At 48.4% G+C, this 11,993-nt stretch overlaps 2 protein-coding genes across 3 annotated transcripts in view; one reads left to right on the forward strand and one right to left on the reverse strand.

The window, feature by feature from the left end:
- Nucleotides 1-2,021, reverse strand: part of IFT122 (intraflagellar transport 122) — a 70,009-nt gene extending 67,988 nt beyond the window's left edge. Inside the window, exon 1 of one of the 2 annotated variants that reach the window (XM_004581321.4) lies at nt 1,772-2,021. In XM_004581321.4, coding sequence (XP_004581378.2) covers nt 1,772-1,812 — 41 coding nt within the window. In that variant the 5' untranslated portion in view covers nt 1,813-2,021. The remainder of the gene's footprint in view (nt 1-1,771) is intronic. The other variant, XM_004581322.4, reaches the window with a different exon arrangement.
- Nucleotides 2,022-3,723: 1,702 nt separating this feature from the next.
- MBD4 (methyl-CpG binding domain 4, DNA glycosylase) lies at nt 3,724-10,422 on the forward strand. The gene is made up of 6 exons (XM_058678921.1): nt 3,724-3,901; nt 7,466-7,540; nt 7,627-7,761; nt 8,278-8,427; nt 8,951-9,054; nt 10,233-10,422. Exons 1-6 carry the CDS (start codon nt 3,886-3,888, stop codon nt 10,308-10,310), a joined length of 558 nt encoding a protein of 185 aa, XP_058534904.1. The 5' UTR covers nt 3,724-3,885; the 3' UTR covers nt 10,311-10,422.
- The last annotated feature ends 1,571 nt before the right edge of the window (nt 10,423-11,993 follow it).

The raw sequence follows: 11,993 nt of genomic DNA on the forward strand, positions 1-11,993 counted from the left end.
CACACACCAGGAGAGCCATGTGTTTCAAGCCAAGTAGGGTACAGGACAGAAGAACAGGCTAAGGAACACGAACAATTCCTTGTGTCTACTATGCAAATACTCATCTCATGGATGTGACATGCCTGAGCCCTGCAGGCATTTGTGTTTGCCACTTCTAAAACAAGCAAGAAAAAAAAATGACTGTAGTGGGCTGAGGGCTGTTGCTTTTGAAGTGAAGAAAACCTGGACTTGAAAGCGACTCCATCACTTACTGCTGACCTCGGCAAATGACTGACCCTCTGCGCTACAATTTCCTCCTATGTAAAAGAGGGGTAATTACAGCAGTTACCTCAGCAGGCTGCGGCAAACTGACAATGAGCTAAAGGAGCTTTAGTGCGCAGTCGGTGCTGGCCGCAAAGTCATCACTCGCTATTACTCATGCAGCCACCATCTCCAGAGAGACCCTTAATGGATGCTCAGGCCTTCAGCACGGGATGAGGCAAGAGCAGCGCATGTGCACAGACGGAGCAAGCCCTCAGACAGAGCAAATGTCAGAGGCTTCACAAGGAAGCCAAAAGCAGCTGCGCGCTGAGAACTGTCCGTGAGGTTGGCTGTTTCCCATAACGCAATTCCGGGGACAGATGGACTGAGATGAGTTTTTTTAAACTTTTTTTTTTTTTTTTTTTTACTGGAAAGGCAGATTCACAAAGAGAAGGAGAGACACAGCGAAAGATCTTCCATCTGCTGGTTCACTCCTCAAGTGACCGCAACGGCTGGAACTGAGCCAATCCGAAGCCAGGAGCCAGGAGCTTCTTCCAGGCATGCCACACAGCTGCAGGGTCCCAAGGCTTTGGGCCATCTTTGATTGCTTTCCCAGGCCACAAGCAGGGAGATGGATGGGAAGTGGCACAAACTGGCACTCATATGGAACCCCGGGCACATGCAAGGCAAGGATTTAGCCACTAGGCTACAGTAGGGGGCCCGGATTCAGATGAGTTAAAAGGGCACAAAATATTTAGACTTGTAAGGCGAGGGAGTCGTGCTCTGCCACCGCCCACCATGGCACCTTTGTGACTGCACCTGTGGACAAGGCAGGCCGGGGCCTGGAGGCTCCCCAGTAACAGTGCGGAGGAGCTCCCTGCGCAAGTGCCTGGGGAAGCAGTAGTCCCCCACACACACACCCTTGTGGGAGAACCCACAAAATTCCTGAATCCTGGCTTCCCGTCTGTCCCAGCCCTGTCCTTGGCTGGCCACGTGGGGAGTGAAGCAGTGGATGGAAAACTCTCTGCCTCTCCCTCTTGGCAGCTCTGCCTATCCCAATAAAGAATTTTTTTTTAACGTTACAGTCACTTTACACCTAATACTCCTTTTCCATACACGGATTACCAAAGTTTCCGTGTGAAACATAAAAAAAAAAAAAAAAAGAACCCACACTTACAGAAACAGTCAAGGTTTAATCAAGAGCATGGAGAATACGCGGATGCAGCAAAAACTATCCTTGTGGAAACCGCTGTAGCGAGCTAAGATGAGCCCAGCGCAGATTTCTGCCAAGGCGGTTTCGTGATTACGTACGAAAACGCCTCACAAGGCCACCGCCCCCGTGGTGCACTTTGCGCCCTCTCCAAGCCTCAGTTTCTCCTGACAAGAGGGGGTGACCCCGCGGGCCCCCAGACCCAGAGCCCAGGGCCCCTGCCCAGGCCGCAGGCCCGTTGCCCTTGGCGACCGCGCAGGCTCCCGCCGTCCCCACAGGCTCTAGGCCTCCCGGTCCTCCCGGACGGCGCCCGCTCCTCACCACTGCTCGACTTTATCTCTCCACGTCAGCACGGCCCTCATCGCGGTTTCCCTCACACCTCGCGCCCCTCCTCCCCGCCTCAGCCACCGGTTCCCCTCGGCAAGCCAAACTGGCTACCCGCGCTACCCCTGGCAACGCACATGCGCAATGAGCGGCGCGCGAGGGCGCACAGCTCCGAGTGCGCATGCTTGAAAGGGACCGCCCGAAAAGCCGTAGAAGACCAAGATGGAACGGAAGCCCAGGAGACGTCAGCACTACCAACACGTGTGCGATTGGTCGAAACTGGCTAGGGGCGGTACGTCTTCCTCAGCGAAGGATTTGATTGGCGTAGTCGTGGAAGTGGTGGTTGTGGAGCTGGGGGTGCCCGGACAGCAAATGTGGAGGCTGACGCCTGTTCCTTCAGGCTAGCTTCAGCTCAGTTTTTCCCATCCAGGTCCTCGCACCTCTCGCCCGAAGTCTCCCGCTAGAGCCCGCCTGAGGGTGGCACGGCTGAGATGGAGAGTCCGAGCCTGGGGGACGGCGAAGCTGCCCCTGCAGCCTCCTGTGGCGAGCGCCTAGTCTCCGAGCAGCCTTGCGACTTCGGGCAAGTTCTTGTCCCTTTCCGGGCCTCGGTTTCTCACCACCTATAAAATGGGAGCTGGCGAGAGACGCGTGGGCCTCTCTAGCTTTCCACAGAGACCTCTAAACCCTGGGCGTTAGTTAGTGCGACCTGGGGCTGGAGCTCACGTCCTTCCGTGGGATCAACCCGACTTACTGGGGGAGCTGGCAGAAGAGGGGTTTTGTGATGCCACGTCAGGGGTCGAAGAGGGGTTTTGTGATGCCAAGTCAGGGGTCTTGAACTGAAAAAGGTGGCGTGTCCGGCGTCAGTCGTGAGAGAAAGCCCCAGGAGGTGGCAGGGGCTTGTGGTGTCCTTGCGTGTGTGTGGCGTGAGATGATTTACCTTTTTTCAAAAGTTACTCCTCAGAGCTACCTCTAGTAAGGTGTTACCTACTGTTTAGGGAGAAGCCCGACTTTGCTTCAGTAACTGCTTTGGGGCGTGTACACAGCTGGGGGCAGCAGAGCCGGACAGCCCAGCGGGTGCGCATTTCACAAGCTTTCCGCCTCCTTACCTCTGAAATTGTAAAGTGTCTTTCCTGAAAACAGACCGGCTCCCCAAATTATTCGACCTTGAGGCTCATTCTAGTCCGTCGCTGAAGCTTGCTTAGTTACCTGTTTGTAGCACAGAAGTTGGGTTAGGTGACTGAGACAGACCCACCCACCCCTGAAATTGTGAGAGAGCACAGGGGAAGGACTAGCCCAAGACTCACCAGACCTGGGTTCTGGTGTCAGTTCTGTGATTAATAAAATGGGGATAAACTATCTTACCTATCTGACAAAGTTATCGTGAGGATCAGTTATTAAGGAGGTTGAAAAGTCTGTCTCAGAAATTATTTTAGGAAGCTTGCTACATCTGACAAAAGGGATAGGCACGTTGGCCCAGAAAAACACCCATGTAAAATGTTTACCTTCCCTTTTGGGGAGGCTGGAAGGGCAGGGCAGAATAAATGACAATCACTTAGCGACTCCTATACAGGATTCTGTTGATTGCACAGCTTAAGGACTCAGCTATTAGCTCATATTCTCAGATATATACTCTAAATGCCACCAGAAATCTGCATCAGCCTTATTGGATGGCTAGTGTTTTTAATAGAGGTTTCTCTTAATTTTTCAATCATGTTGGAGGATAAGTAGCTGCTGCTGGTGGATGTGAAGATAACCTCATAGAACAGGACTGGCTCATCCTGCTGGCTCGAATCTCTCCCTTTTCCATCTGAGTAATTCCAGATGATCATGGATTTCCACACGGTCATGGATTGACGGGCCATGAGGAAAGAGGCGTTGATCACTTGTGCTTTGTCTTTGCAGAGACGAGGTTGCCATGGGATGGGAGAGAGTGGGAGAAGATGGGACTGAGGAGGCGATGTGTGGAAGCAGTGAGGGTAACCCTCTGCTCCCAGAACCCACTGCTGCTGAGCTGGGTGGCACTGCAGCAACGGAATGTCCTCAGTCTGTCCCTGGAGGATGGGAACGAGTCGTGAAGCAAAGGTTATCCGGGAAGACAGCAGGAAAACTTGATGTGTATTTTATCAGGTAAGCTCATGTCATGGGAAAGACAGTACAGTCAAACGCTTTTGTCTAGACACGCCCTGGGAATGTATAACAGGCCCCTGCTCTTACTTCTGTTTTTACCAAGAAAACACTTGAGGATTCTGTTCCTTGGGTATCATTGGTTCATTGTATCATGTGATTTGGGGACAGTGAGACATTTTGTCCCCCCTACTGTGTGAACAGTTAGTTAATGATGAAGTTGCACTTCCATTCAATTATAAAATCATTCTACGCTACTATAGGGGATGCCATGTTAAAGTGTCCTATACCACTTTTTTTCTTTTTCAACAAGAAGAGCTCATTACCACATTTGGAAATGATTACTTAGTAATCTAGAAAGTAGTCTAGTTCGTTTTGGAAGTCACTTTTTTCTCTAGCAATAAAAAAGTTTCATTCAATATTGTCTAGCCCCCAGGGACGAAAGTTCAGATCCAAAAGGTCAATTACCAATTACCTTCACCAAAGTGGAGAGACTTCCCTTAAGCCAGAAGATTTTGACTTTACGCTACATCCAACAAGGGGTACCAAGTCAAGGAAGAAAGATGGCAGCTTGGCTTCCGTGGCATCTCAACAACAAAACAGCAGTAACATTTCAACCTGGAACGTCAGGACGCGAGGAAGGTGGGGCAAGGATGTGTGTCCTCAACCGAGTCGTTGTCCCAAGTCGCCAGAGAGTGGAGGACTGCCTAAGCTTACCTCCGCTCAGTGGCTTGCCCAAGAAAATGGACGTGTTCCTAGTATTGACTGTGGAAAAGAGAGAGAGCCCGGAGGAGAGGTGACTGTGTTAAAAGGAATTCAAACTAAGAAAACTAAAAGAGGGTGCAAAAAGAACCTTCCAGATTGTGCCCTAAGTGATAGGAAAAGGAACTGTGCGTCTAACAGGGCAGATGCTGAAACAGAGCCTGATCCACAAGGAAGTCAGCGTGGCACAACTCCACAGGTTTCTGATGGCAGAGCAATCGGCGAGCCCCCTGGGGTGAGCAGTGCTGAGGAGAGCCTTGTCAAAGAGAAGCTGAGTTCAGAGTCAAGTCTTCACGGATTATGTGCAACCAGAGCTGCAGGGCACAGCGAGCAGAAGCCAGAGGCAGCCTCTTCAGAACCAGAGGAAACCAAAACGAAAGGAGAAGCTGGGGAAAGGAAGGAACATTTGCATATTGACACTTTCAAATGCGTGTCTGAAGTGGACAACAGCTGCTCGCAAACCGAAAAAGACTTCACTTCTGAAAAAATATTTCAAGGTATTCAGTGCTTTAAAGTGCTGTTAGACATTGTGTGATGAGGAAGTTAGACTGAACAGTTAAGATAAAGGAATAGAACCAAGAAGTGAGGTCACAGGTGAGATGCCATCTGACAGTGGATGCTAAGACCTTTGTCATGCTGAAATTCAAGTTCTTTTCCTGTAGCAAACGGAGGGGATCGGCTGGTCGCTGCCCTAGTGCCAGGGCAAAGCCGCCACGGCCTCTCCTCAGCACAGCCACCAGGGTTGCCTATTCGGTCACGTTTTCCTTCCCATTCTCGTGCCAGCTGGTGATCTTACGACTTTAAGGGAAATGAGAAAGGCTTCACACGTGACAGACACAGACAGTTTATGCCTGGCTGTTCCAGCCTAGTTGATATCTGCTCTTTGCACGCCTCCTGTTACTTACTCCTGATGAGTGACTGCCAATTTAATTTTCTGCATATCATAGTCATTTTTAGTTTCTATTATAATGTAATACGTCTCTAAAATGCCTTGGTGCTCTAAATAATTCAGAAATATAATCACATAGTTCATCTATTATTTGTACTGTGCTCTTAATACAGAGTTGAGAGCTTAGCAGTTTTGCCTTTATGGTACCTCAGTGAATAAGAGAGAAAAAGGAGCCCTTTTGAGCAGCCCTGTATGAGTTATTCATTATGCCATTATGGTCTAATGAATAACTCTTTAAAGAAGAATGGTAATTTTACTTAAAATCCTATGGGAACACAGCCTGAACAAATTGGTGGAGTAAGGGGTGACACTTGATGCCTGCTGTGTCCCACCCATGGCTTTGTGTCTCCTCAGAGGCTGGAATTTTTATGCCTTTAATAGAAAATTCTTGTCTGTCTAGGGACTGTGTAAGAATTGTTCAAGTCTTCCATATAAAGCCTTTGAGCTTCGTAATATAAACCTTGGGGCTTATGCAGATTGGTTATTGCTGAAATTTGTACTTTAATGACTGAGATGGAAATAATCCTAGCCATCCTAAATTTAATTAAGTGTAGCTCTCAACAGATAATGAAATATTCTCTCTAAGTTGCTTGATGTCCAGTGGTGTTAGGCTTCCCAATAGCTTGGGTAGAAATTGCCAAGTAAATTGATAATATAGTGCCTGGCACAGTGGCCTAGCCGCTAAAATCCTCACCTTGCACACGCCGGGATTCCATATGGGTGCCGGTTCTAATCCCAGCAGCCCCGCTTCCCATCCAGCTCCCTGCTTGTGGCCTGGGAAAGCAGTCACGGACGGCCCAAGGCCTTAGAATTCTGCACCCATGTGGGAGACCCGGAAGAGCTCCTGGCTCCCAGCTTCAGATCTGTGCAGCACCAACCGTTGCAGTTGCTTAGGGAGTGAATCATTGGATGGAAGATCTTCCTCTCTGTCTCTCCTCTCTGTATATCTGACTTTGGTAACAAAAATAAATAAATCTTTAAAAAAAAGAAAATCAGAGAAGCAGAGACAGAGAGGAACTCCCATCCATTGGTTCACTGCCTGGTGCAGGCCAGGAGCTCCATCCAGGTCTAACAAGGAGTGACAGTGGTCCAGGCCCAAACACCTGAGCCATCTCGCATTGCCTTCCTCAGGCCACTGACAAGGAGCCGGATCGGAAGTGGAGCACCCAGGACACTCATCATTGTCTATGTGGGATGCCATTGCTGTAGCTGGTAACGTGACACATTGTACCATAACGCCGGCCCCCCATTTTTTTTTTTTCATTTCTCATTTGAAAGATCTTCCATCCAGTAATTTACTGCTTAAATACCCATAACAACCAGGGCTGGACCAAGTTGAAGTGAGGAGCCCAGAACTTTCCAGGTCTTTCACATGTGCTACAAAAACCTGTACTTGAGCCATCCACCGGCTGCCTCCCAGCGTGTGCCTCTGCAGGATGCTGGATTGGAAATGGAGTATCTGGGACTCCATCCAAACCCTAATGCAGGTTGTGGACATCCCAAGTGGCGAATTACCTACTGTGCCAGTTACCCATCCTTCAAAAACATTTTTCACATCAGTCAGACAAGTGGTTCAAACCTCAGACCAGGTTACCTCAGTTTGAATTTTGGCTCTGACTGTGTGACCTTGGGCAAGTTTCTTAATTTCTGTGTGCCTCAGTTTTCTTCGTCTGTAAAATAGAGATAGTACGGTGCTTAGCTCACAGTAGTAAGGATTCAGTTGGTTAACGTATGCCAGTGCTTAGATGGCGTTTGGATGGCGTTACAGCCGTGGGCGTGTCGCTGTAATCTGCGTCCCGGCATGTTGCTTGAGGCTGAACCACAGATTCCGTGAACAGTGTTCACTTCTCTTCCAGAAGACACCGTCCCACGAACACAAATCGAAAGAAGAAAAACAAGCTTGTATTTTTCCAGCAAGTATAACAATGCAGGTATCCTTTGCCCAGTGAGGGGAAAAAAAAATCAGATTTGTTTTAATCTGCTTTTTAATCAGTCTTGATGCAGTGTGTTTGTTTAGCTCTTAGCCCCCCACGACGTAAAGCCTTTAAGAAGTGGACACCTCCACGGTCACCTTTTAACCTCGTCCAGGAAACACTTTTTCACGACCCGTGGAAGCTTCTCATTGCAACTATATTTCTCAATCGGACCTCAGGTTTGTGAATACTTTTCACCTTGTCTTCAGAGACTTATGAGAGCAGCGAGAGCGCTGGGTTGACCGGGCAGCCTGCGTGCCAGGTTCATTCCAGATCTGAGTGACTTCAGGGGCAGCCCTCCCAGTCCAGCCCCAAGGCTCTTCCCCGAGATTCGGCTGGGTACAGCCCGCAGCCTCGCCAGCACTAAGGACAGCTTGTCTTCTTCCCAGCTCATTTTAGCCATCAGGAGGACCTCATTCCATTTTTCTGTCCTTTGACTTGTGTGAAAGCCTGTAAGCCACTGACTGCAGCGGGTGCTCTGCGCTGGTTCCCTGCTGATCCAACCCAGGCTTCGGAGCCAGCAGATAACCAGTGCTGGGGTTTCCCTCTGAAAGGACCTGTCAGCCCACCCAGATAGAGACTTCTTGTCAGCAGTCAAGAAAACCAACAAAAACCTCTTAGTGAAATTTCTAGACGGAAGAAGGACCTGCAGGCAATGTGTGTCTAGTAGTCATTTGGTTATTTTCACTTCCCAGGCAGAATGGCCATACCTGTGCTCTGGGAGTTTCTGGAGAAGTACCCTTCAGCCGAGGCAGCCAGAGCCGCAGACTGGAGAGATGTGTCCGAACTTCTCAAGCCGCTTGGTCTCTATGATCTCCGAGCAAAAACCATCATCAAGTTCTCAGGTGCTTTCCCATAAGTTCAGGGGGAAAGGCATACATTTCACCCACCTAGGAGAGCCACGCTTTAAACGTGAATGTCCTTGGAGGCTCTGTTAATGGAAGTTATTCCGCTCAAGTACCGAAGGCTTGAAAAAAAAAGCAGTTCCCTGCCCCATCCCGCATGCTGCTACCGACTTATTCCATCCATCTTTGCAGGGCACTGGCTCAGAACCTGTGGACAGGATTGGGAGAAGGAGTTAGTAAAGCAGAAAGCCCAATCCTAGACCTCCAGACTGACACCTCTGTCTTAGCACAACACGAGAAAGTGGTTAGGACGGGGCCAAGAGTGGTAAGGCAGCTGGGAGCATTCAGAAAGAAAAACCGAGTTCGGAGTCTCCTCATTCCTTCCCGCTGTCCTCTACAGCCCTCACACACACACACACACACACACCACACACCACACACCACACACACACACACGCTCGCGCGTTTAGGGGAAGTGTCTTTGTAGGGGCCGACCTGACATGCAGAATGTTGCATTCCTCAGATGAGTACCTGACAAAGCAGTGGAAATATCCAATTGAGCTTCATGGGATTGGTAAATATGGCAATGACTCCTACCGAATTTTTTGCATCGGCGAGTGGAAGCAGGTAAGGCCCTCTTAAGCCTCAGCATATCCAGTACATTTTATGTCTGCACCCAGTGAAATGTTTTGACTTTAGGTTAGAAATAAGTCCACCAGGGCCCAGCACGGTAACCTAGTGGTTAGAGTCCTCACCTTGCATGTGCTGGGATCCCATGTGGGCACCAGTTTGTGTCCCGGCTGCTCCACATCCCTTCCAGCTCCCTGCTTGTGGCCCAAGACCTTGAGACCTTGTACTCACGTGGGAGACCCGGAGGAAGCTCCTGGCTCCTGGCTTCGGATTGGCTCAGCTCTGGCCGTTGCAGCCACTTGGGGAGTGAACCAGCAAATGGATGATTTTTGTCTCTCCTTCTCTCTGTAAATCTGCCTTTCCAGTGGGGGAAAAAAAAAATCTTAAAAAAGAAGTTCACTATTATTACTGTTTCTAGGACACCAGACCTAGTCTATGTGGCCCCTTTTGTTCTCAGTTTAGAGACTGGCTGTTGGCATGGAATTAAAGAAAGGGTCCCAGGTCCATAAAAACTCATTGGAATGGCCTCTCTCCTGTTGGCTGTAGAGACACAAACACATGAGCTGTCACCTCCCAGGGTCACATTAGCAGGTGGCTGGAATCAACAGTGGACTTGAGGTAGTGCGTTGGCATCCCAAGCCGTCTTCACCCCGCTGCTAGGTGCCTGCCTCAGAAGAAGGCTTACTTGACCATTCAACAATTCCACGCTACTGAGGGTTGGCACACATGTCATCCTGCTATCATAATGTACTTCTCCCTGCCAAACCTTGAAGAAGCCAACTTTCAATTTTTTTTAAGACTTTAAAAAATATATTTAACTGAAAGGGTGACAGAAGGAGAGTTAGAGACCGGGAGAAAGCGATCTTCCATCCCCTGGATCATTCCCCAAAGGTCTGCAGCAGCCAGAGCTAGGCCAGGCGGGAGCCAGGAACCTGAACTCCATCCAGGTCTCCCACATGGGTGCACATTCAAGCTTCTGTTGCCTTCCCAGTCGCATCAGCAGGGACCTGGGTTAGGAACAGAGCAGCCAGAACACGGACTAGGGCTGCCGTGCACTGCCAACGTCCCAGGTCACAGCTCAAGCTGCTGTGCCACAGCATGGGCCCCTAAAAATGTGTTTCTGACTAACGTACATAAGACCTTTGTCTTCTAATGTGTTGTATTTTTTTTCCTAGGTGCATCCTGAAGATCACAAGTTAAATAAATATCATGACTGGCTCTGGGAAAATCATGAGAAACTAAGTCTGTCTTGAAACTTTCACACTTGCCTTTTATGCATTGTGTTGCACTTTAGTTCTTAGCTCCAGCAGCACACCCAGCCACTTTTTCAGAGATGTAGATTTTAATAAACCCAACTAGAAACCCAGTGAGTATTTTCTTTTTTCTCTTTCTGTCTCTCTCTTTTTCTTTATTTGAAAAATAAATGACCAGAAGAAAGCGGCATCTACTATCCCATGCCTCCCCCTACCCCCGGCTGTACATACAGGTGGCCAAGGTTAACTCCTGGAATTCAGTCCAGGCCTCCCCTGTAGCTGGCAGTTCCCAGGCACCTGAGCCGTCATCGCTGCCTCCCAGCAACAGGAAGGAGGGTCCACAGCATCAGGAAGCAGGAATTGGGAGCTAGAACCGAGAATCACCCAGGCACTCCAATGAGCCTTGGGCATCTTACTAGCTGACCACCCACCCGTGTGTGTATTTTCTCAATTTGTGCATCACTGGTGGATCATGTGCTAGAACACATTTTTAAGATTCAATCATAATCATGTGGCAAGAGTCTTTAAAAACGTATGAGTTTTTTAATAATGAAATGCAGTATGAAGGTGAAACACTTATCTAAACTATTGATAATATAAAGCGATTTTGTGGACCCAGTGCGATGGCTCAATTAGCTGATTTTCTGCTGCCAAGTACCAAGATTCCATATGAGCGCCGTTTTGTGTCCTGGTTGCTTCACTTCCCATCCAGCTCCTTGCTTGTGGCCTGGGAAAGCAGCAAATGATGGTCCAAAGCCTTGGGTCCCAGCTCCCACAAGAAAGACCTGAAAGAAGCTCCTGGCTCCTGGCTTCAGACCGGCTCAGCTCCACTCATTATGGCCATTTGAGTAGCGAACCAGCAGATGAAAGATCTTTCTGTCTCTCCTCTCTGTAAATCTGCCTTTCCAATAAAAATAAATAAGCCTTTAAAAATTTTTGTATCAACCCTGCTAAAGATTAAATTTTCTGTTTTTCTATAGAATATGGTATTATACGATTGTTACTTAAAGAAATAGTTTATAGTCCAGCATGTACGAAAATTTTTTTTGTACTAAAATATTTTAAAAAGTGTATTCAAAAGTTAATAAAAATATTTTTATGTAAAAACTAGCCTGCAAAGAAAAAGTCCTTTGGCATTGTACATTCTCAGGGACTCCATGTGGATTGGTAGATTTAACCCCAGCATCTTTGATAAAGTGATGTGAAGACCCGCCTGAATCCCTGCTGTGTCCTGCAGAATGGCTCTCACCCTGATCCATGATGCCTTTGTGAAAACTTACCTCTTACCATCCCATCAGAAGGTGAAGCCTTAGATATTGTAGTTATAGTTCATGTACCAAAATATTTAGCTTAGAAAAAGCAAACAGGGCCTGGCACAGTAGCCTATCAGCTAAAGTACTCACCTTTTACGCACCAGGATCCCATCTGGGCACCAGTTCCTGTCCCGACATTCCTGCTTCCTATCCAGCTTCCTGCTTGTAGCCTAGGAAAGCAGTTGAGGACAGCCCAGAGCCTTGAGAACCTGCACCTGCGTGGGAGACCCGGAGGAGTGAATCAGTGGACGGAAGATCTGTCTGTGTATCTGACTTTCCATTAAAAATAAAATCTTACAAAAAAAAAGTCTTGAGCTCTTGAAATGGCTAATTGAAGGCATAATTTGAAGATCAAATTGATTAAGTGAAG

The sequence above is a fragment of the Ochotona princeps genome, chromosome 21, assembly GCF_030435755.1.
Source record: "Ochotona princeps isolate mOchPri1 chromosome 21, mOchPri1.hap1, whole genome shotgun sequence".
NCBI lineage: Eukaryota > Metazoa > Chordata > Mammalia > Lagomorpha > Ochotonidae > Ochotona > Ochotona princeps.

What these genes read in the sequence shown, in the direction of transcription:
- MBD4 (XM_058678921.1), top strand. An exon ending in CAGCAAGTATAACAATGCAG is followed by an intron (nt 7,541 to 7,626) that starts GTATCCTTTGCC and finishes GTGTTTGTTTAG; the next exon opens with CTCTTAGCCCCCCACGACGT. An exon ending in ATTTCTCAATCGGACCTCAG is followed by an intron (nt 7,762 to 8,277) that starts GTTTGTGAATAC and finishes TTCACTTCCCAG; the next exon opens with GCAGAATGGCCATACCTGTG.